We start from the raw sequence: 21,807 nt of genomic DNA on the forward strand, positions 1-21,807 counted from the left end.
CCTAATTCTTAAATGGTTCATAATTTGGTTTCCCTAATTATGAAAAACTAATTCACAAAGTGGCTTGGGTTAGAAGAGATCTTAAAGATCACCTAGTTCCAGCTGCCAGTTCTTCAGATTCTCTCTTATCTGTAAAGAATTTCCTGAATAGAATAGCAAGTCTTACCTGTTGGGTTTTTCTAAACTCTTCAAGTAGTTTTAAGGCCATATCATAATCTTTAAGTAAGTGGTATGCAATTGCATATCCGATCCAGGAAGCTCGTTGTGTGGGGCGCAGCTGAAGTAACTGGTATCTCGTCTCCTTGAGTAAAAAGGAAGACATTAAAAAAAAAAAGAGAGGTTAAATTACTACATTATTACCGCAAACTATCATATAAATCTACATTTTAAACATAGTAGTCATGGCACAAAAAGAAAAAACAACACTTTTTTGGTACATAAGAAGTGTCATTTTAAGAAGCCTCTCTTAGGGCCGGCCTTATTCCCAAAGCTAGAACACTGAAACCTCAGAGGTGTGTCATTAATAAACACTAGCTCACTGCCACTGGAAAAGCTGTCCCACCCTTCTCATGCCCAGGCACAAAGTCCTGCTACTTATATTAAGCATTGCTTCTCTAATCTCCCTTACTGAGGCACGCCACAGCTTTAAGTCAGCTATCCACTCTTCCTCTATTTGAGAATTCAACACGAGCAGTGAAGGAGACCACCTAATGCTAAAACCCACAGTCCAGTCCTCTAACACTTTGGCAGCCAACTGCATTCAGCCACTTTGAAATCACTGACTCAGTTCTTACAGAAATTTAAAGCTGTTATTCATGATAAAATCTGTATTTGAATTCAAGAAACCAATTAGCACAGGGCAAGTTTCCCACATATTCAATAAAACAGAGTGCATTTTTCTGAAGGGAGAAGGAATCGCTATATAATAATGCTCTCAAAACAGAATAAAAGCAGTTTCACGATTCCATAAGTCATACCAGTACCCAAAATATTTTAACATCCTTTTTTTTCCTACTCTGCTTTGAAATATCATGACTGACACAAGTTTCTACAGACTTTCAGAGTAACCTGGAATTATTTCTGTGTGATTCTGTGATTTGTTTTTTGCAAAAGCCCTTCTTGTAGGTTAGGGATCACCTCTATCATAATTCCTTTGACTTAGAGATATTTTATTTCCTTGCTCATTTACAACATTTTTAAAAGTTCACTGGAGTGAGAATGCATTTCTCACAAAAAAACACCCTCAGTACTTACAACCAAAACATTGCTTGCAGTACCTTCCAGTAACACAATAAATACATGTTAAGCTTTAGGTCTTATACTTTTTATTTTAGTAAAAAATGGTGGATAGCCTGAATTTTAAAAGGTGATTCACTAGTCAAGTTTTAAAGAGTAAATGTACTTCTGGGGGTGTGTTCTCAATAGAGAATAACAGAGCTCTACTGCAATTCATTTTCATACACAAACAAGAACTTAAAACACTTCCTACTTTGAAATATCAAAAACAAGTAGTAACAGAATGACTACCAATAAAAGAATTAAAAAATGGAACATAAGAGAATACAAACAGCAATAAATAGGAGTTTAAATAGAATACTTACTCTATATCCTTCCAAATCCCTCATTTGAATCTGCAACAGTGAGAGATCTCTCAGGATCTGCAGATTATCCTTATCTAACTTGAGTGCATTCCGGTAGCACTTGATGGCTTCATCGTATTTCTTATCAGAACGCTGCAAAAGACCATAGACGTGCCAACCTAATACATGTTAAGGAACACACGTCCACAATTTACACAGAGTAACTACAGTGCACTTGTGTTACAGAACAAATAACTCTGCAGCTTCCTTGAAGATCAGTACCCTCATAAATTAAGTTTGATTACTGCAATCAGACTTTACTGTCAGAAGTTAAATTAAACGGCTTCCAAATATGTAAAACACATCATAAAATCTTCCATTAAATCACATTCATAACATACCTCCCCAGCAAACTTTGCTATACAGACTAAACAATTCAAAGTCTTAAAGGCACCCTAGAGAAGTATTGTTTAAAAGCACACTACTGTAACCAAAATGGGACTTTTCACCCCAAGAATTATCTCTGCCTACAAATACAACTGGTGCACAAGTTTTACCCTTCCATCCCTGCCAATCTGCAACCTTAGTGTCCAGATTTTACAGTAAGGGATAAAAACAGATCTACCCTTTATTAATTGAGAAGAGGATATTTCAACATTTCTGGGCATTGAAGTATTTACCAGATTCACAGGATCTCAGACTTCCATCAGTGTATCATTTCACATTTCAATAGACTTCTCTCCCCAAGCATCTGTTTAAATAACTTTTTCTTAGAAATAATAAAAAAAAAAAAAAACAACAAACAACTGAAAAATTGGAAAGGTTTTGAATTAAAAACATGAAACCAAGTGGTACCATAGCAACACATTATCTATCCTGTGTGCTTACAACAGTTTCCTAGAGTTATATTAACAAAGATATTGCTTGATATACTACTTGCTACTTCAGGATATTAGTAGCTCATTGGGGCAGCACTAGTAAGTCTGCACTAGTAACTCAACACATTCAAATCAAAAGTGGCTCTTAAGTTCTCTCACGAGGCTCTCCAATGTGCTTCAGAACCAGCTGAATCCAGTTGGGAAGAGCTATAGGCATCCTTAACCCATTTTCAGTTTAAAAGACATAAAAATAGCTCACAGAGCTAACAGAGAAAAAAAAACATTTAAGATGTCTCATTATACTGAGGTGAAAATGAAGCAACTGTTCCCCCTAAAGATGCTATTGTTTGGAAACTACTGAGAAAGCATAGCAAGAAAATTCAAAGCACTAACATGGACAAATAAGTAGAAAGGTAAGTTCCTCCTTACTTAGAAAGGCCTTAAGTTCTAGACATTAAGAAAGGCAGTTTGTAATTATGAATCACAAAGGACAAGTCTCCAAAAGTGTTTTAATAATCAACAGTCTGAAGGAAGCAGATAATGCACAAGCAAAAGACCCTGGCTTCTGTCCCTACTGGAACACAAACCATTGACAAACTCAGTATTCATCCTTGAGACTGCTAGCAGAGCTGCTGTTGCTGCCATAAGACTAACGGGAACAAACAATTTTGGATACAGTGAGAGCAGCTGGCCTAATGCTGCAGCTACTGTCTATTGATGCTCCTTGTCTCTTAGAGACAAGTATTAAGGACATGGATCAGACTTAAATGCAGCCTCAAGCCTGCATATCAGCCTCAAGAACAAACTACTGATAATTTAGATTCTTGCCCAGAGCAAGACCAATCAGTGCAACAGAATTTGTAGCCTAACGAAGATAAGGCTTCAAGTAACTTATGGGGTACTGCTATTATTCCCAGATCCAAGTGGTATTCCGTTTCAAATCTCCATTAACCACATTCCTTACAAAACAATCAAGTAAAGAAAGGCAAAAACTCCTTTGGAAATAGGTCTGCACAATTGCAGAAATCAAGCACAAGAAAATACAACAGCCAATATAGGCCAATAAAACACAACACTACTAAGAAATCATAGTAGACAGCTTGGGCCAGCCTTGCATGTGTTCCTGTAGTGCACTGAAACAATAACACATCACTTCCTGATGCACTAAACACCAAAGTAAGCATATAGCTCTGACCAAACCATCATTCAAATTATATTCAAAATGGGTCAAAGCTCATCTGTAGCTCGACAACAAAATTTCACAGAATCACAGAATGGCCAGGGTTAGAAGGGACCTCAAGGATCATGAATCTCCACCCCCCCCGCCACATGCAGGGCCACCAACCTCCACATTTAATGCTAGGCCAGGCTGCCCAGGGCCCCATCCAACCTGGCCTCCAGGGATGAGGCATCTACAGCCTCTTTGGGCAGCCTGTAATGTTTCCACATTTCTGAACAGTTTACAGTTTTATTTTCCTCCAGAACCTCAAAGTGGGAAACTATGTGAAATGGCAGAGGAATTAAAACTTTCTTCCATTATTCCATAAACAAATCAGAACTCCAAGGTGACCAGTCATACTTTAATCATCATCTGCCATATGTTTTTAAAAAGTACAGAGGACAAAATACATCAAAAACGTTTTCAAACATTACTGCTAGAAAATAAAACATAGATAGATTGCTCCTCCTTGAAACCAGCTTCTCAAAAGACATGATTTTAGTGGCTAGTCCCAGCTTCTCTGTCTAATCAAACTGACAGGCATTAAGATGTCAGTGCTTCATTTCAGAGGGAATGTAAATACTATTTTAGAGATCTTCCCAAGCTCTGCTTAGGTGGTATGGAGTGTCAATTTATTATCAAGCTTCCATCAGAACATCAGGGCTGGTCAAAAGCCCTTACAAATTATGCAGAACAAATCTTTATTATTAGAAAGCTGAGCCTCAAACTGAGTTTCTCATGGGACAGAATACAGTCTCTTCTCTTGACTTTGTACACACTGAAGCCTCACCATCAGAGGAAACATATTTGGGCAGTGACACGGTGACTGGCATGCTCAGCATGGTACTAAAAGACACTTGCCATTTCTTAATAACATCATAAGATGACAACTGAAATACCGTGTCAAACTTTCCATATCTGTTGGAAATTAATTTGTTATTGGTAAGCTTCTGCTCAGTAGAAATGTAATTCTACAGGCAAATTGCTCAAGACATGAAGGGACTCTCTGGAGAGCTACATTACAGCTGAGTGCAAGAGGTGATGGTACGCTTAGTGATAATGCTATGGATACAGCTTTAAAAAAAAAAAAACAGCAAAAGGAAAAGAGGTAAACAAGGGAATGCATACCTAAGTGGATTCAGATGGGTCTACACTACTTGAAGTCAGAATAAGAAAGAATAACTTGTGGTCATCTTGTGGTAAGAGAAATACCTGAAGTCAGTAAAACAGTGAAAAACTCACAAGAACTCCCTTATGGAGTTGTTTGGTTTTTGTACAAGCACTTTGCCAGGAAGCATCTCTCTGGCTCCAACCCTTGAAATAAAACCCAATTCTTGCAGTGAGCCCTCCCAGCATTTGAAAACAAGGGTTCTACATGGTTTAAAGATAGTCTTGCAGGTAAGAATGGAGGTTGCTGATAAATCCCACACTGGAATTTTTACTGGAAGAACAAAAACACTTCCTTAACTCAACCACATTATTTTGCTCCCCGACTTAATCTGTGAGAAGTCTTCCACAGAAGAAAGTTGCTTTGGTATTTCTGAGATGTTCAACCCTTTAGATTGGGAAGGTACAAGTTGTATTTGCTCGTTCTATGCGCTGTCCTCTCTCTACCAACTGAAGACTTCTCTGTGCTTAGAAATGTTTCTTAGCTTGTTATGCTTTCCCATAACCTCCAGCTTCCTGGGAGTTTAAAACAAGAGTAAACAGCAACTGCACTGTGATAACCACACAGCACTTCAAGTATGATACCTAAGGACAATTTTATCTTTTTTATGGTTAAAAAAAGACAATTGGAAACTCATCCCTGAGTAAGCTTGATATGTATGCAAATGTATACAGCAAAGCTGAAGTAGTCACCTGCCTGTGGCATGACAAAAGACAGCTACCCCCAAAACTCCCCAGTATTTGGCATGTCTCTACGTTGCAGATTTTTGGAAGATAAGCTGAGAAGAGAATGGCAGCCATCAAGCCAGTAGCCCCAAAATCACTACTCAAAATTCAGATTTCCAAATAACAAATATATGTTTTCACAGTACCTCTAGACAAGATTTCTTACACTCTCATTAAGAAAGATAAACTCCAGAAATGAGCCACATTTTACACACAGTTTCCTGCAGAAAGCAAGCACCCATCTTTGTGTAAGAAACTTAAACATAAAAGGCATTTTGTTTTTCTTAAAGATTCTGTATGATTGTATAAACGAAATAGAGGTTCTACTTGAAGTACTTGATTGCAAATTAATAATCATCACACACACCTCATTTCCAACTTCCTTTTATATGTAGACCACATTGTATACTTCAAAAGTAAAGGCTGATGCAGCACCAAAATCATGCACACAAGTGAGAAGAAAGCAAAAGAGATCAGGTTTTGTATTACAAAGGATACAGACGTGACTCTTTACATCATTACGGAGTCCTTTACGAACAAATTCATAGGCTTCTTCCTTCTTCCCTAAACAGTTCAAAGTCAATCCTTTCATAGCCAGCGTCTCTGTAAGAAATATCATATACTTATGCTCTTGATTTCCCATATGCCAGTTTCACAATACAGATATCCTTTGAAGTTGCTACACAGTGAAGTTCCCCATTAAATGATAAATTTAGATCAGGATAGCTGCCTAGCACAGCTGAAGACTGTTATATGGAGGCATTTCCTTTCTTGAAACTGAGCTTGAAGTCTTTTGCAGAGCTTAATACAGATGTGACGAATGCAGACAACACAAATTTTATTCGCAAAAAATGCATTTATCTAAGTGAGTTAACAATTAGCTACAGCAGTTTTAAAGTGCTTTTCCTTATATGTTAAGGTTTCACATAGGCAGAACAACAAATTATTCAGGTTGTGTCACACCATAAGAAGCAAAAATCTTTGTCACAGTCTGTTTATTTACTGCAGATTGCCTCAAAATCATAAGTTAAGAGGACCATTTTTCCTGCTAGAGCACTTGGGGGAAGAAAGTCTCTCTAAGTAGGATTTTAATCAGTACTCTGAGAAGCAAAAGATTCCAAATAAGTTGATATGACTATCGCTCTTCTTCCTCCGTCCTTCAAGTAACACTAAAAAACAAGCTGTATGTAAGCATGGGCTGTGCCAGAAAGCTGTTGCAGATTTGTGGGTGGTTTCTTTTAGATCATCTTCCCTACTAAATAGGAGACTGCTTATTTTTGCCCACTGCCAGACGACGGTCTCATTTTCATCCAAGTATTCCATTTTCCCTCAAACTACAAAGTGTGTTAATGGAAAGGGCTTGTGATCAAGTTTAACTCACTTTAACTTTATTAGTAGACCTGTCTCCAGGTGTACTTTTAAAGAAAAGAAGTGAACAATTATTCAAAGACAACTTTTTTTTTTTTTTTTTAAATAGATTGCCCTATACCCATACTCTAAGTGAACCACTGAAAGACAGAATGATACCTTTCAGTAATATAAGGAAGGCTGAAAAAGCACATCTCTACTGTGTGAATCACAGAATTATAGAATGGTTTGGGTTGGAAGAAACCTTTAAGATCCTCCAGCTCCAACCCCCTGCAACAGGCAGGGACACCTCCCTCTGGACCAGGTTGCTCAAAGCCCCATCCAGTCTAGCCTTGAATGCTTCCAGGTGGGAGCATCCTCAGTCTCTCTGGGCAACCTGTTCCAGTGTCTCACCACCATCACAGTCAAGAATTTCTTCCTAATATCTACTCTAAATCTATTATTTTCCAATTTAAGACCATTTTCCCTCATCCTGTTGATACATGCCCTTCTAACAAGTCCCTCCCCAGCTTTCCTGTAGGCCCCCTTCAGGTACTGGAAGCCCGCTATGAGATCTACTTGGAGCCTTCTCCTCTCCAGGCTGAACAGCCCCAGCTGTCTCAGCATGTTCTCATAGTGGAGGTGCTCCAGCCCTCTGATCATCTTTGTGGCCCTCTTCTGGACCTGCACCAACAATTCCATGTCATTCTTGTGTTGGGGGCTCCACAACTGGACACTATACTGCAGGTGGGGTCTCATGAGGACAAGCTACTGCTACCTGCCCGCACCAGGGAGATAGCTGTGCAGTCACAGCAATCCATGTTTATCACCTCGCTCAATTCTTTATAATCCCTCATCTCTGAGGCTAAGTGCGACAACAGCACAGCTTCCCATCAGATCATTTCGCTGGCTTAGTTCTGCTTCAGCTGTTCATTTCAGGCTTTGCTCCCAAGCTCCAAAGCCACTCATGGCTTAGAGCCCATGCAGTATGTGGACTGCCAAGGCAGCTAGCTGTTCTGAAGAAGTTTAAGACAGCAAGAGCAGAAAAGATACAGAAACACATACTAGGAGGTTATAAAAACACAAGTGCTAGCAGAGACAAGTGATTAGGTCTCAGAGGCAGAGACCACTCCCTAATTTTGAGGCAACACAAAAATCTATTCTTCTATCTCTAGGAAAGTAACAAAGACAACCAAGAAACACCAGGCACAGACGAAAGAATGACTAGTCAAACATTTTGCCAAGATTTGATGAGGTCAAACAGCAAAATAATTTTGACTCACTACATGCACAGTCTGTGTTAAATTGCTCCGACAGCAGACAAACAAAAAATGCCTGTATCCAAAGTATTCCTTGAACCATGCAACAGAAATCCTGTAATGCAGCAGCACTTGAGTATCTTAGTGAGGATTAAGTTCTGAGAGATGTAAATAGAACCAACACTTTCCTGTCCAATTTCCTGCGGTATTTATCGGAACAGGCCAGCCTTAACACCAAGACTCTTACACTTCACTCTGTTTGTCTTAAGTAGCAATTTGATCTGCAGTACAAGAAATTCAAAATATCTAGTTGACAAAAAAAAAGAAAGATTTAACTCCTTGGCAAAATACCTTAGTGTAGTGCTCAAAAGAAGGTAGGGCTTGCAGTTAAATAGAGATGTAAGAAAAAAAATAAAACAGTACACACTCACATTCTAACCTGAAAATCTAGAAAAGCAAATTAAGTGGAAGCTTCACTCAAGTGTGCTTCACTGAATCATTTGATCCTCATGCCACAGAATGCTCCTGACTATAAGCTAGTGTGGAAATTTGGTATGAATGTGCTACATTTGAAAATAAATAAATAAATAAATAAAATAAATAAATCAAGAGTATTATTCACTTGCAAGGACAGAACAAAACTCAGTGACAGGCTGCATTCTCTCTCCACAGTACAGAATAGAATGACTAAAACTCAGGACAAGAAAAGAAAAACAAAAACTTGTGAGTTGAGCAGTTACCTCCATGTTCAGCAAATTTGGGGTTAGAAAGGATCATCTTGCAGAACTTGAGTCCATTTTTGTACTGCTTTTGTTCATAGCATTTCTGGAGGAAAGAAAAAAAGAGGTGAATTACACACTGAAAGGCATTTAAATAATATCTTAACATACTACTACAAATGCAGTAGTAAGTAGTAAGTAGTAAGTGAGGTAATGAGGTCACAAACAAGCTCTAGTTGAATATGACTATCCACAACGCGATACCTTTTTTCCAGGATTCAGAACAATATCTGCCTTCATTTACATGCAGCCAGTGCTCTGCCTCATGGTCTCCACTGAAACTGAACTGCTGGTACCAAGTTAGCTATTCCTTTTCAACAGAAACAGGAAAGGCAAGGAGGAGTGCTTGCACTTTGATGAAGAAATTCTTAAAATGGAGAGCCAAGTTACAGATCTTGACTCCACAGAACTTTTGAGAAGAGTCACACGAAAAGAATCCAAACACTTCTTTCAATATCTTATTTCCCCAGCTTAGCAACCTCTCTGAGTGAGATCTCAGAAAGAAACCTTTGGTTGTCACTAATCTAGACTTCGGGGAAGAAGAGAGAAAACCATGCAGCAGGACAGACCTGCTGTCACCTCTAAAGAGAGGCATACAGAGAACTCACCTGGGGATTAAAATATTTAACCAGTAGTTGGAATAGCACAACTAAAGGCTAATTTTACCTTTGCTGTAGGGTACTTCGTAACCTGCAATTACATAAACTGACAAATAATTCCACAGTGGAAATGAGAAAAAATACACTACTTCAGTTCCTCTTATTCTAAGCAAGGACACTGCCTCACAATAATGAGTCAATGAGATTTTAGTCATTCAGATCACTACAGCTGATCACTGTGTAAGCCGGTTAAAAGCATGCTTATATCAGTAAGCATGAAAGTGAATTAAGGTCAGCTAAGTTATACTCATGATTTCTTAAGTTGGAAGAAAAAAAACCTCAACAGGCTGAACTTGGCACCATTCTGTTAATAAGGTGTATTGTCCTGCTCCAATTTAGACAGGAGAAGTTACGTAAGATCAGTTACATACTTTAGATCTTTGTCTGTAAAAGACCTCTCCCGTTCCACCAGCCTTCCAGCACAGAGAGAAAGAAAAAAGATATACGTAAAGTAAATGCACTGTGCAGTAACTCCTTTGGAGTCAGAATCCACCATACTACTTCTCAAGGTACAAGCAATAAAAAAAAGCATGTCTAAGCTCACTTTGGTAATGAGCTGAGATGCTAAACACAAGTCCTCCCCAAGTCTGCGTGAATCACTTCACTGCAATCAGTTTTTAGACTTAGCTGTCTGAAATTCAAGACAGTTGTAATTTACCATAATTAAGTGGAAACTAAATCATGCAATAACTTCGACAAGCAGAAACCTTCAGAGGTCACCTAAATCGCCTCTCAAGGCAAAGGTGGGCTCACTTGGCATTTGATGAGGTTTTTCTGCCTGGCTGACTTCTGGCAGGATGGCCATGGAGTTCCCATCAGAGGCAAATGATTATACGATGGCAATTAGCATTTAAACAACATCAAAATCACTCTGAGATCTTTTAAGCTAAGAAACCAGTTTCCAAACCATTATTTGAAATAACCCAGGCTGCAGCAAACTTTCAAGTCCCCTCACGGGACTTTTGTTCCTCTTTTCTCAACATAAAACGTTTAGTCTCTTTTACAAAGACTCGTAAGAAAATATCAGCAATGCTTTAAGTGTGCTTTCTGAAGTTATTCAGGTATACCTAAAAAACATAATAGTGAACATTCATCCATGATACTACAACAACTCTCACAACATTTAATAAAATGTCAAATATACAGTAATGCTTAAATACCAAACAGGAGCTATTTGAGCCAAGAGTGCCCTTACAACAGATTAACTACTTGAAATACATATCTATTATTCTCATTCTAACGTTTGCATTTTTTTCCTCCTACAGAGCTCAGGCATAGAACAAGACCTGAAGCCAGATAATCAGTGCCAAATTTCACATTTCTAGAAGACAAACAAGATCATGTTTTCCAAAGACTAATGGATGGATGGAAGTCAATGCTTTCCAACCAGCAGGGAAGCACAAGCTCATCATTCCCATAGGCTTACAGATAATAGAATAAATTAAGTTGGAAAAGACCTTAAAGATCACCCAGTTCCAAATCCCTGCCATGGGCAGTGCTGCTACTCAGGTGCTCAGGCTGCCCAGGGCCCCATCCAACCTGGCCTTGAATGCCCCCCAGGATGGGGCACCCACAACTTCTCTGGTCAATGCAGTCAAGCCTCTCACCACCCTGTAACAATTTTTTTCCTAACAACTAAACCTCTCCTCTTTTAGTTTAAAGTCATTATCTCTTGCCCTATCACTATGACACCCCGTAAAAAGTCAGTCCTCTCCTGCCTGTAAGCTTTCTTCCAGTACTCGAAGGCCACATGGAAGTACCTCTGGAACCTTCTCTTCTCCAAGCTAAACGAGACCAACTGCCTCAAACTTGCTTCATAAGAGAGGTGCTCCAGCAGTTTGATCATCTTGTTGGAGCGGTCCCTCCTCAGGACCTCCACAACCTTCTTATACTGGAGGTCCCAGGTCTGGATGCAGTACTCCACACAGGGCCTCACAAGAGCAGAGCAGAGGGGGACAATCTCCTCCTTCTCCCTGCTGGCCACCCCTCTTTTGATGCAGCCGACCTTCCAGGCTACAAGTACATACTGCTGGCTCATGTCCAGCCTTTCATCCATCAGGACTCCTAAATCCTTCTACGCAGGGCTGCTTTCAAGTTCTCCTCCTAGTTTGTACATGTATCTGCGATTGCTTTGACCCAGGTGCAACACTTCACACTTGGCTTTGTTAAACATCACTAGATTCTTGCATGCCCGCTTTGCAGGCCTGTCTAGGTCCCTCTGGATGGTGTAATTCCCTTCTAGTGTGTCAACTGCACCACTCAGTGCCAACAACTCCCAGATAAATATAACTTATTTACAAACACGTATGTAAAATATAAGAGAAAAGAGACCTTATTCAGCAATCCAAGTTATTTAAATCTTTTCGACATACACAGATATCCCAAAAGCCTTGCAGATTTAGTTACATTGACAAGCCTGAGGCTTTGAAGTATCCAACCTTTCTTTGTGAATGAAATGCTTTTAGACTTCCACTTCTCAGAACTGTGAATGAGCACACCATGCTCCACCTGGAACTTGTTTACAGGACACAGTATCAGATGGCATCAAACTCCAGTCTTATTTCCTACTACAGATGGGAATTTCATAGATGAGAAACCTGATGTCTCCACGCACTTTCGAGTTCGGTACTTCCCAGGACCAATATAACTGCAGCATGTTCATTAGGATGCCTCCCATTGAATTAAGCCTTTTGATACATCAAAAGCTCAAGCTAATATGCTGGCTCTAAAAAAGAAAAAAAAAGAAAAACAGCCTGATGTGCTGTGCTTCATGTGAGGCCTCCATCACCCGTTCATGGCAATGATTTCCTGCTAAAAACTAAAGCCAAGTCACAAATGTTTACACGCCTGGAAACCTCAAAGGGAGATTCTGGCAAGGCCAAAGTGATACCCAGAACTTCTGCTACCAGATGTTCCTTTAAGGACGTTACCTCCTCTGGCAGCTCTCTCATCCTGGTTTATTCCCTTTGTCAGCACTAACTCAGATGTAACCAACTTGCAGAATTTGCTATGCAGCCAGACCAGACATCACTGTGTGCTTCCAGCTAAATACCAAGTGCCACTATCTAGAGGTTGAACTGCACAGCACCCAGGAAATAACTGGACATTTAAAGATTAAAAGAAACCAGTAACAAGTATACAACACGTATGGCAAGAGAAGACTAATACTATACTAGAGTGCTTTGCTTCTTTTACTCAAGGAATCAGCATTTGCAAATTATGTTTCAATTATTGTATTATACCATCTTTTTTTAAAGACAAAACCTTCCTACTCTATCAACAGCCAAAATCCCTTTTATATACTGCTCATTAATTTATTATTAATTATTATTATTAATTTATTTTTATTAAAATATTATTAATTTATTAATATTTTATTATTTTTATTTTTATTATTATTAATATTTTATTAAAATAAAATATTATTAATTTATATTTATATTAATTTATTATTATTATTAATTTATTATTATTAATTTATTAATACTGCTCATTATTAACAGAATCACAGATCTGAACAGCTCACTAAAGCTACTTATAAAGCAGCAACTTCATGTAGAACTAATCAATTGCATATATATTATATATATATATGGGTAAATCAAACTCCTTGCAACACACTACGCCACACCAGACAACGCATTCGCCACTTCTAGTCAAAATGGTCTTGTATTGATGGAACAGCTACATTTTGAACATACTGAAGATGAAGTTAAACACCCAGATCAGCAATTGTACAGCTGAAGAACACCTCATTCTGTTCCTCAGGCATTAGCACTTCTGAGAACTGTCTAAACAAGAAGCTGCAGTTGTCATAACCAATTCCTTGTCCTTCCTTACTCCCCGTCCCGAGGGCTCATGAACATATTGAAGTGATACCATACCACTTCATAAACCATTTTCAAGTGAAGGCCAAATAAACCAGAAGATTGCATTCAAAGAATCAGGACAACTGTCACATCAACCCAAACAGCTTGTGTTAAGAATAGCAACAAGATTCTTAGCTAAAAGTAGTTCAACCCAAATGAAACAGGCTGACCAGGCTTACGGTGAGCATTTGACATCTTATTTAATAACAATCATGCAATTCAAAACTTGATTCTGCTGTTTCTTGACAATATCTAAAGGTAAAGACGCCATGTATCAAAGCCTATGGAAAGATTGCTAAAAGTAGTGCTGGAAGCATGTCCAAGCCATAGTGGTGGTTAAGACCAATGGTAATTAATCAGCAATAGAGATTTTGAGCGGTGTCTTTTCCTGGGAGCTGACAGGTATTTAGTTGCTGTTCAAATTATTAAAGGACATTTCTGACCAGAACCAAGAACAATCAATATAAGGACATCAGTACTCTTCTAGACTGACTTAACAGTTGGACCTCTTATGGTCCATTCTGTTTCACTGCACTTCTACAGAACGTCATCTTATGCTTCTAACAGGGAAACTAGTGCTCCTCAATGCAGCTGATGAGCTCAGTCAACTAAATACCTCACTTAGATTTGGGGCAGAACTTAAAATACACTGTTCCTATGATGACAAATAATTACTAGAATATTCATCAGTTCGATAGCAAGGTCTAACACCATCTTCTTTGAGTAACAAACAGTTAAATTATGAGAGTTCACTACTTGTACTGCAAGTGCTCCTTGCATCATGAAAATGTGGACACTTGGTAAGATTGATATAGCAAAAAAGATCATCACAACACTCTCCAGTTTGAGGGATGTTCTAGGGATCTCTGCATAAGATTTTCCATACAGCAGTCCTCTCCACACCGACTTTTAAGTTCTTTACAAAGAGAGTGGAGAGGTGCTGGAACAGGCTGCCCAGAGAGGCTATGGGTGCCCCATCCCTAATGGTGTTCAAGGCCAGGTTGAATGGGGCCCTGGGCAGCCTGGTCTAGTGTTAAATGTGGAGGTTGGTGGCCCTGCATGTGGCAGGGGGGCTGGAAATTCATGATCCTTGAGGTCCCTTCCAACCCTGGCCATTCTGTGTTGATTCTATGATTTCAGTTCACTGTTTTGAGAGAACAAAAGAAACAAACTGGGGAAAGGGAGACTGTGAAGAAGAGGCTTCAGCTCATAGAGGCCAAGAAAAAGATTCATTACTACTTGTCCATTCTCACAGCGTTCCACACTCCTAGTCCCAGGACAACCTTTTTGCAGTATCAGCATGTTCTTCAGTCCTTTCCTCCAAGCCCTACCAGCAAGCTGCATATAGAATCATAGAATGGTTTGGGCTAGAAGGGACCTTTACGATCATCCAGCTCCAACCCCATGCTATAAGCAGGAACACCTCCCTCCAGACCAGGTTGCTCAAAGCCCCATCCAGCCTAGCCCTGAATGCTTACAGGCATCTACAGCCTCTCTGGGCTACCTGTTCCAGCTTCTCACCACTCTCACAGTCAAGAATTTCTTCCTAATACCGAGTCTAAATCTACCCTCTTCCAGTTTAAAACCATTTCCAGTTGTCCTGTTGCTACACACTCTTATAAGAAGTCCCTCTCCAGCTTTCCTGTATGCCCCCCCATCAGGTATTGGAGGGTTGCTATAAGGTCTCTTCAGAGCCTTCTCTTCTCCAGGCTGAAGAGCCCCAGCTCTCTCAGCCTGCCATCAGAGGGCAGATGGTCCAGCCCTCTGATCATCTTCATGGCCCTTCTCTGGACCATGCAGGATCAATTCTGCTTTCCACACAAAAGAGCAGTTTACCTCAGGTATTGAAAAGAAGATGAAGACAACCTACCCCCAGCCCTCCTCACCTCAGCTTGGTCAGGCCACACTGGTTCATTCCTGCCCATAGCCATGGGCTTGGCAACACAGAAGCTGAGTCAGGCCACAGATGGCAGTGTGCAATAGAACAAGTGGCCAGCATCAGGCAGAGTGGAAATATTTGGTCACCAAGGAACTAATGTCATAGTTGTATTTTAAGCTTTCACTATCATGATTCTTCATAAACAACAGATTTTTTTTCCCCCCCTTTAACCAGCTTTTTCCACTTGAAGTTGCTACAGAACATCATACTTTCACCTGCATTCTGTGCAACAACCACTGTGATCATTCTTATTCGTATTCTATGCTGTTGGCAGAACAAAGTTGATACTGCATTTACTATCAGGATGAATACATGTAATAAGAGAAAAATGTTCCAGTGTTTTCTAAGAATCATCTTTCAACGGCCCTATAAACCACCCCCATTCAAGTATGAAACTACTTAAAAATAATTAACTTATAATGAGGTCTCACTCAGTGAGATACACCAACATTCAACACAACTGGAGTTGTTGGGATATCCCTGGCTTCAAACAAAGGAGAAGAAACAAGAGAACATTTGGTAAAAAGCTCTTAAAAGTGCTGTGTGGAAGCTACGGCTGTTCAGTTGGGTTGTTAGAGCTACTCTGCATTTTATGAACATGTGAATGCCTCTCCAAAACAAGCCATAATAGCACACTAAAAATTAGACAAGTCACAGCCCTATCACACATTTTATAATGGTTTTTAATCTGCACTTTATGTAGGATTGGAGAGAGCAATCTGCCGCTTCTGGGACAGAACTGCAGCGTGACCAGCAAGAACTGAGGCTGAGCAGGTGCTGCACAAGCCTGTGGGACTGCATCTGTGAGCAATAAAGCAAATGAAACCACCAACATCAGCGGTGCTTTAAAAAAAAAAATAAATAAAGCTCTCAGGCTTTAATGAAAGTTATGTTTTTAATCAGAAATCCTAAAACAAGCTTAAGGCAAATAGTGATATAAGCCTAAAACCTTAAACCCATCTCAACATTCTCTGTAAGATTTCACAGTGATTCAGACAAAAAAAATAGCATGAATCATAACAGATCACATGCCAGAGCAATCAGACCCACCTGGCCCATGTCACTGGAGACAAGATACAAGTGGTACATCCCTCCAGAGTGTCCTCAGCCTCCACTTACTTGTGGCTCACCCGTTCCTGGAGCCAAAGGGTAAACCTTTACACAAGCATTTATAAGGACTTGCACCCCATGAACCCATGCATGACTGTAACTTCCAGCAGGTGTTGCACTTTGTTGTACGCTGCACTGGAAATGTGGACTTGAGTGGTGCCACAGCAGCTCCTATGATTTGCTGGCTTTCAACTGCTGCACAAGGAAATTGGTTTTAACAGAACTCCCTCAGATACCTAAAAAATCTCATCTCTTCTGAGTAACCCAGCTTACAGCCAATAACGCAGTAGAGTTCCTTAGCGTAATACATTCATTCACACAATCAATTTTACCCACTATGAGCCAACTGAATCCAGAATTCCTCCTGCAGGCCTTCTTATTTCTGCCTTGAATAGCTTACAACTGAACTCACCTTGCTACTCTTTTTTTCTATTCAATGAAACTGTAAGCAATTAAGAAAAAGTTCCAGCACAAAACACAAGAAAAAGTTACTCAGAACATATATTTATCCATACAGGAACACTAAGAAATCCCGTGTGAATAAACAACCAGCATCACTCCAAGTAAACCCAGCTTATGAGCCTTTCAGGATGGCATTCAATTCCTTTTGAAAATTAAACCAGGAATTTGCATTTGGGATACAGACTTCTCCAGACCCAACTTGCTCAAGTCGCTAACAAGTGAGAAGCATGGCCTTACCTTACAAAAGCTTTACTGACTCTTATCAGTAGTCTATGATATACCCTTGGCAGTTCTATCATCTCAGAAGCCTGCAGTTTGACCAGGAACCCTTGTCACCTCTTGTGAAAGTTAATATCAAGGAAACAGCCTGCATTTTTCCTATGCTGCCCTCCACAACAGCACAAGCAACAGCTGCATTGCAACTCAGTCCAATGAGCTACACCAGGAGCCTGGTCTGGTGGTTGGTGACCCTGCACATGGCAGGGGGGGTTGAAACTAGATGATCATCGTGGTCCTTTTCAACCCAGGCCTTTCTACGATTCTATGAACTTTGCTGGCAGCTCTGTTCTCCTCTCTTTGAACGAGAGGATCTTTAAGAGACACTTTCATCATCCCCTGCTCCAGTGGTGGATTACAATGGCTATCTTATGTTATTCATCCGGTTTAGGAGGCATTAATTAGCATACTATCATAGCTTCCTAATTACCAAGTTTAATGGCTCATGGTAAATCCCCATCATTACTAGGAAATGAACCAGTTGCATGCCCATAATCCATTATTATCTCACATACTATAGTTCTAGCATTTAATGAATAATAACTAATCTAACTCCTAACAAATACGTGCATACTTATCTTTTATCATATTTATCTTAGGAGAAGTATCCTAAGACAGCCATAAAATCCAGAGAGCAAAAGATAATACAGAGTTGAGCAATTCCTCAGGCAAAGGCACTTCAGATAGAATCCGAGTTTTCTTCCCCCCAAAAAGAGGCATGCCTGCACGAATTGAGCAGTAACAAGGCACTGCTACAAAGTGATACACCTGCTTTTGTGTTCCCTTGCTCCAGATCAAACAAGTAGGTGGCTAAACAGTTCTTAGAAAGAGTAACGCCTTGTCAGAAGGGGGACTAGTACGTAGGCCTTTCTAAGGGAAACATTAACAAGCTAGCACTTCAATTAAATTTTGCTTGTTGCAATTAAAGCAACAATCCTTATTTCATGCAACATTATGGTCAATTCACACATTCAAATGCATGGCAGTATCCACAGATACTGCCTGCTGTTTCTCTCATACCTCATGCTTCATACTAGCTGATAACAAGGCAGACACCAATAGCTATTACACGACACTTCCCAGTTCTTAGAAACAGGACCAGTTCAGCAAGTAAGCCCTGAAGATAACGACAACAATCCCACAGCCTTCCTCTAAAACACCTATAAGGACCATGGCCACACCCAGGTAGAGCTGATTTGATCCCATAAAGCCAAAACCCAAACCTCATTTTAAGAAGCACAGTTTATCATCTGGGCTCTCAATCTGAGAGGATCAAACTTGCTTAAACTAAAACACACTTTGAAGGTAAATGACACTTCGTTTTAAATATGTGAAATAAAAACCGCCTACGTTTACTGTAAGCAAGCTTCAAATGCACATTACTGAACTCCAATGTTAACAGAAAGCGTTTTTAAGTTACCACACTTGCATGTTTATTTTAGATTGCATCTGCCCCACTTAAAGTGTCACAGGAGCTGAAGACTGATTTTATGCTGTAAGAGACACACCAGAGTTCCTGCGTTAATTCTTCCTTATGGATGCCTCCCTCCCTTCCCATAAAAGGGAGAGCCAGGAAGCCTTCGAACACTTCCTCCACGCCTTCTGAGAGACTGAGAAGCACAGCATAGAGGAGCCTCAAGTCGCCCAGCCCCTCCCTCCCAGGCAATGTCTCACCTCTAAGTGGAGGAAGAGCACTGTCCAAGAGTGAAAGCAAGGCTTAAGTGACCAAACAGCCCTGGAAGTCAGTACAGAAATGAGCTATGGCACTACATCTTACAGCAGTTATGGAGAAACTAGGTCTGTTACCTACATGCTAACATTTTACCTATGTTGCAATTGCTGTTGGTTATGCAATCACATCACACCTAGTTTTGAGCGAGCTTGCTCAAGCACTGCTAAGCATGCAGCATAGACTCCTAAACTAATTATCAGGTTCTCCAGATAAGTTTCTCATTTCACAACTGTTAATTCTCTGTCAATTATAAAGTCACTTAATACACAAGTAGTTACCTTTTCCTCTGTTCCAAGTGGTTAAATCAATCTGTGTATGCTTGTGTGACCTTATTACACAGCCTTCCATACAAATGATTTCATTCATTTTCATTTCTAAAATGCCCACGGCAGCACCAGCAATTTCAAGATTTCTAGCAGTGCTGAAAGCTCCCTCCATTATTGAAGAGCAATCTGTAGCGTCACTATACTGAAATACTCTTCAGTGCCAACAAAAGGGTCAGCTTAGACTATCAAGGTTTTACTCTTCCAGGAAAAGAAACCCTTGAAAAAGTTAAAGCTACCTATTAAGAACAGTGAGAAACTGAACTTCAAGAAGTATTAATATGTAAACCGACAAACTAACATCATAAAGCTCAGTGGTTTCCCTGCCTAAGAACTTGTTTAGTTCATTATTTAGTAGATTGAGAGCTTTTCTGAAGTCCAATTTTTAAGAAATTCAGAAGCGATCGCTACTGTGAGCTTGTTTGCTACTAGTAAGAATAATCACTTAACTGTTCTAATATTAGTGACTTATTTTTAGCAGAGAGGAGTGCTAGAATGACTTACTAAGATGCATACCATAGGCATGCAGTAAGCAACAAATCACCCTTAAGCACCATTAAGTCTTAAAAAAAAAAAAAACAAAAACCTACGAACTACCTAAAACAAGCAAAAGAAAACACTCAGAAACTCTTGCTGAAACACACCAGTCACAGAGCATGGAGGCTTACACACTCTGTTTGCTCTGAGATCAGCTTCCTGAGGCTGAACCACACAAAATCACTGCATTTAACCCAACAAGCTCGGTTAAAACCAAAGAAACTCGCACTGCCAGCTGTGCTCTGCCTGCAGAAGGCCGAACGGCACCGGGAGCCTTAACTTCTCTGAGGCCGCAGCTCCCCTACTGTCACACCGAAGAGCTCCTGAGGAACGGGTTTGACCCAGGGAGAGGAGCGATCCTCCAGAAGCTTTAACAGCGTAGAAAACGAAGCTGTTCGAACGGAAGTTAAACGACTTGTTTCTTTAAAACCACCACGAAGTCTCAAAGGGACGCGGATGGCAATTCAGACAGAGCTCTGCAGCTCGGCACGTGGAAACCTACGGCATTTCGGAGCCAGGATGCTTTTCCTCGCCGTCTCCCGGCGGCACCGACCCGGGGCTGACAGCTCTCCGCCTCCGCCGCCCCCCGCTCCAGGGCCGCTGCCGCCCGCTTGCGGCGGGAGGAGAGGGGAGAGACGGAGCGGCGGCCCGAGAGCGGCCCGGAGTTACCGCCGCGGGCGGAGAGCCGCGAAGCCGGGGAGCGGCGGCGACGACTGCGGGTCCCTCCCCGCCTCTCGCCCGCCCTCCCCTCCCGGCCGCCGCACGGCCTGTTCGGCGGCCGCAGACAAAGGGAGGAAGCGGGGACGAGCCGGGACAAGGAGGCGGCGGCGGCCCCGACAGCCGCATCCTTCCCCGCTGAGCAGGAGCCGGCGGCGCGCGGCGGGAGGAGGACGGGCCGGGGGCTCACCAGGATCCGCTTGAAAAGGTTGCTCTCCTTGGGCGGCAGCGGCACGGACGGCATGATGCGGGCGGGCGGCCGCGGGGCAACGCGGCTCGATGTTGCGAGGAGCGGCTGTCGCTGCAAGAAAGGGAAAGGAGGCGGGGGAAAGGAAAAGGCGATCCCCAACTCGGCTCACGGGCGAGCGGCGGCGACTCTTCAACTCATTGGCCTGCACCGCCCGCCCCGCCGGCTCCCCTCGGGCGCAGCGCGCGAGCGCGGCTCCTCTGCGCAGCTGCCGGGGAGGCCTCGCCGCCCGACTGACGCTGCAAAATGGCGGCCGGGGTCCCCCGCCGCGCATGCGCACCGCAGCCTGGCGCGGGGTGGGGGGGGGGGGGGCGGGTGGCGCCGGGCTGTTTGCTTCCCGCCCGCTCCCTGTTGTGTGGAGGGGTTGGTTGGGTCGGGGTTTGCTTTTTTTCGTTTTGAGAGTAGCGCTTGCTTGTTTTTTGCTAGCTTCGGCCGCACTCTGAGGCGAGGGGTCCTCGAAAGCGCCCCGAGTGAGGGAGGAGGAGGATGGGGAGGACGGGGAGGAAGGGGAGGAAGGGGACTGCCGCCCTCAGAAGGTGTAAAAATAACTCCGGCTCGCTGAAGCCCTGAGTCATGGCTATTTCAAAGCCTTCGAAACTGGATGCTTTTTTTTTTTTTTTTTTTTTTTCCCCTTTCAGCGCTCGGCCTCGCCCGGCCGTGCTGAGATAAGGCGAAAAATCTCTTTGTCTCCTCGCAGCCTCCCCCTCTCCTCCGGCCCTCATTGCCCGCTGTTGGTGCCCGCTGTCAAGCTGGGCTCTGGGTGAGCCGCCAGCCCGGCCTTTGGGATGTCATCTATGGCATCAGCTCTTTGTTCAGTTGCTTACACAAAGCTTCCCAGCATTACCGCGCGTGCTTAGAGCAGTGTTTTGTCGTGGCTTGGCTCCTCCGACAAGGGAGGCTTAAGGTCTTTTGAAAAATGATTTTTTCCTTGTCATTTGCAGAAATAGCTTTTAAATGGATCTTTGCAAAGCTAAAGAACAA

The 21,807-nt window shown here is 41.7% G+C and overlaps 1 protein-coding gene across 2 annotated transcripts in view; it reads right to left on the reverse strand.

Annotated features, from left to right (window-relative positions):
- Positions 1 to 20,823, reverse strand: part of NAA16 (N-alpha-acetyltransferase 16, NatA auxiliary subunit) — a gene marked incomplete at both ends in the record, with an annotated part of 64,176 nt that extends 43,353 nt beyond the window's left edge. For both annotated transcript variants that reach the window (XM_079549310.1, XM_079549309.1), the window contains 5 exons: positions 167 to 301; positions 1,602 to 1,759; positions 6,069 to 6,173; positions 8,917 to 9,001; positions 20,770 to 20,823. In XM_079549310.1, the coding sequence (XP_079405436.1) occupies positions 167 to 301; positions 1,602 to 1,759; positions 6,069 to 6,173; positions 8,917 to 9,001; positions 20,770 to 20,823 (537 nt within the window). The remainder of the gene's footprint in view (positions 1 to 166; positions 302 to 1,601; positions 1,760 to 6,068; positions 6,174 to 8,916; positions 9,002 to 20,769) is intronic.
- Between the last annotated feature and the right edge of the window lie 984 nt (positions 20,824 to 21,807).

This window comes from Tetrao urogallus (genome assembly GCF_951394365.1).
Source record: "Tetrao urogallus genome assembly, chromosome: 1".
In the NCBI taxonomy this organism is placed as follows: Eukaryota; Metazoa; Chordata; class Aves; order Galliformes; family Phasianidae; genus Tetrao; species Tetrao urogallus.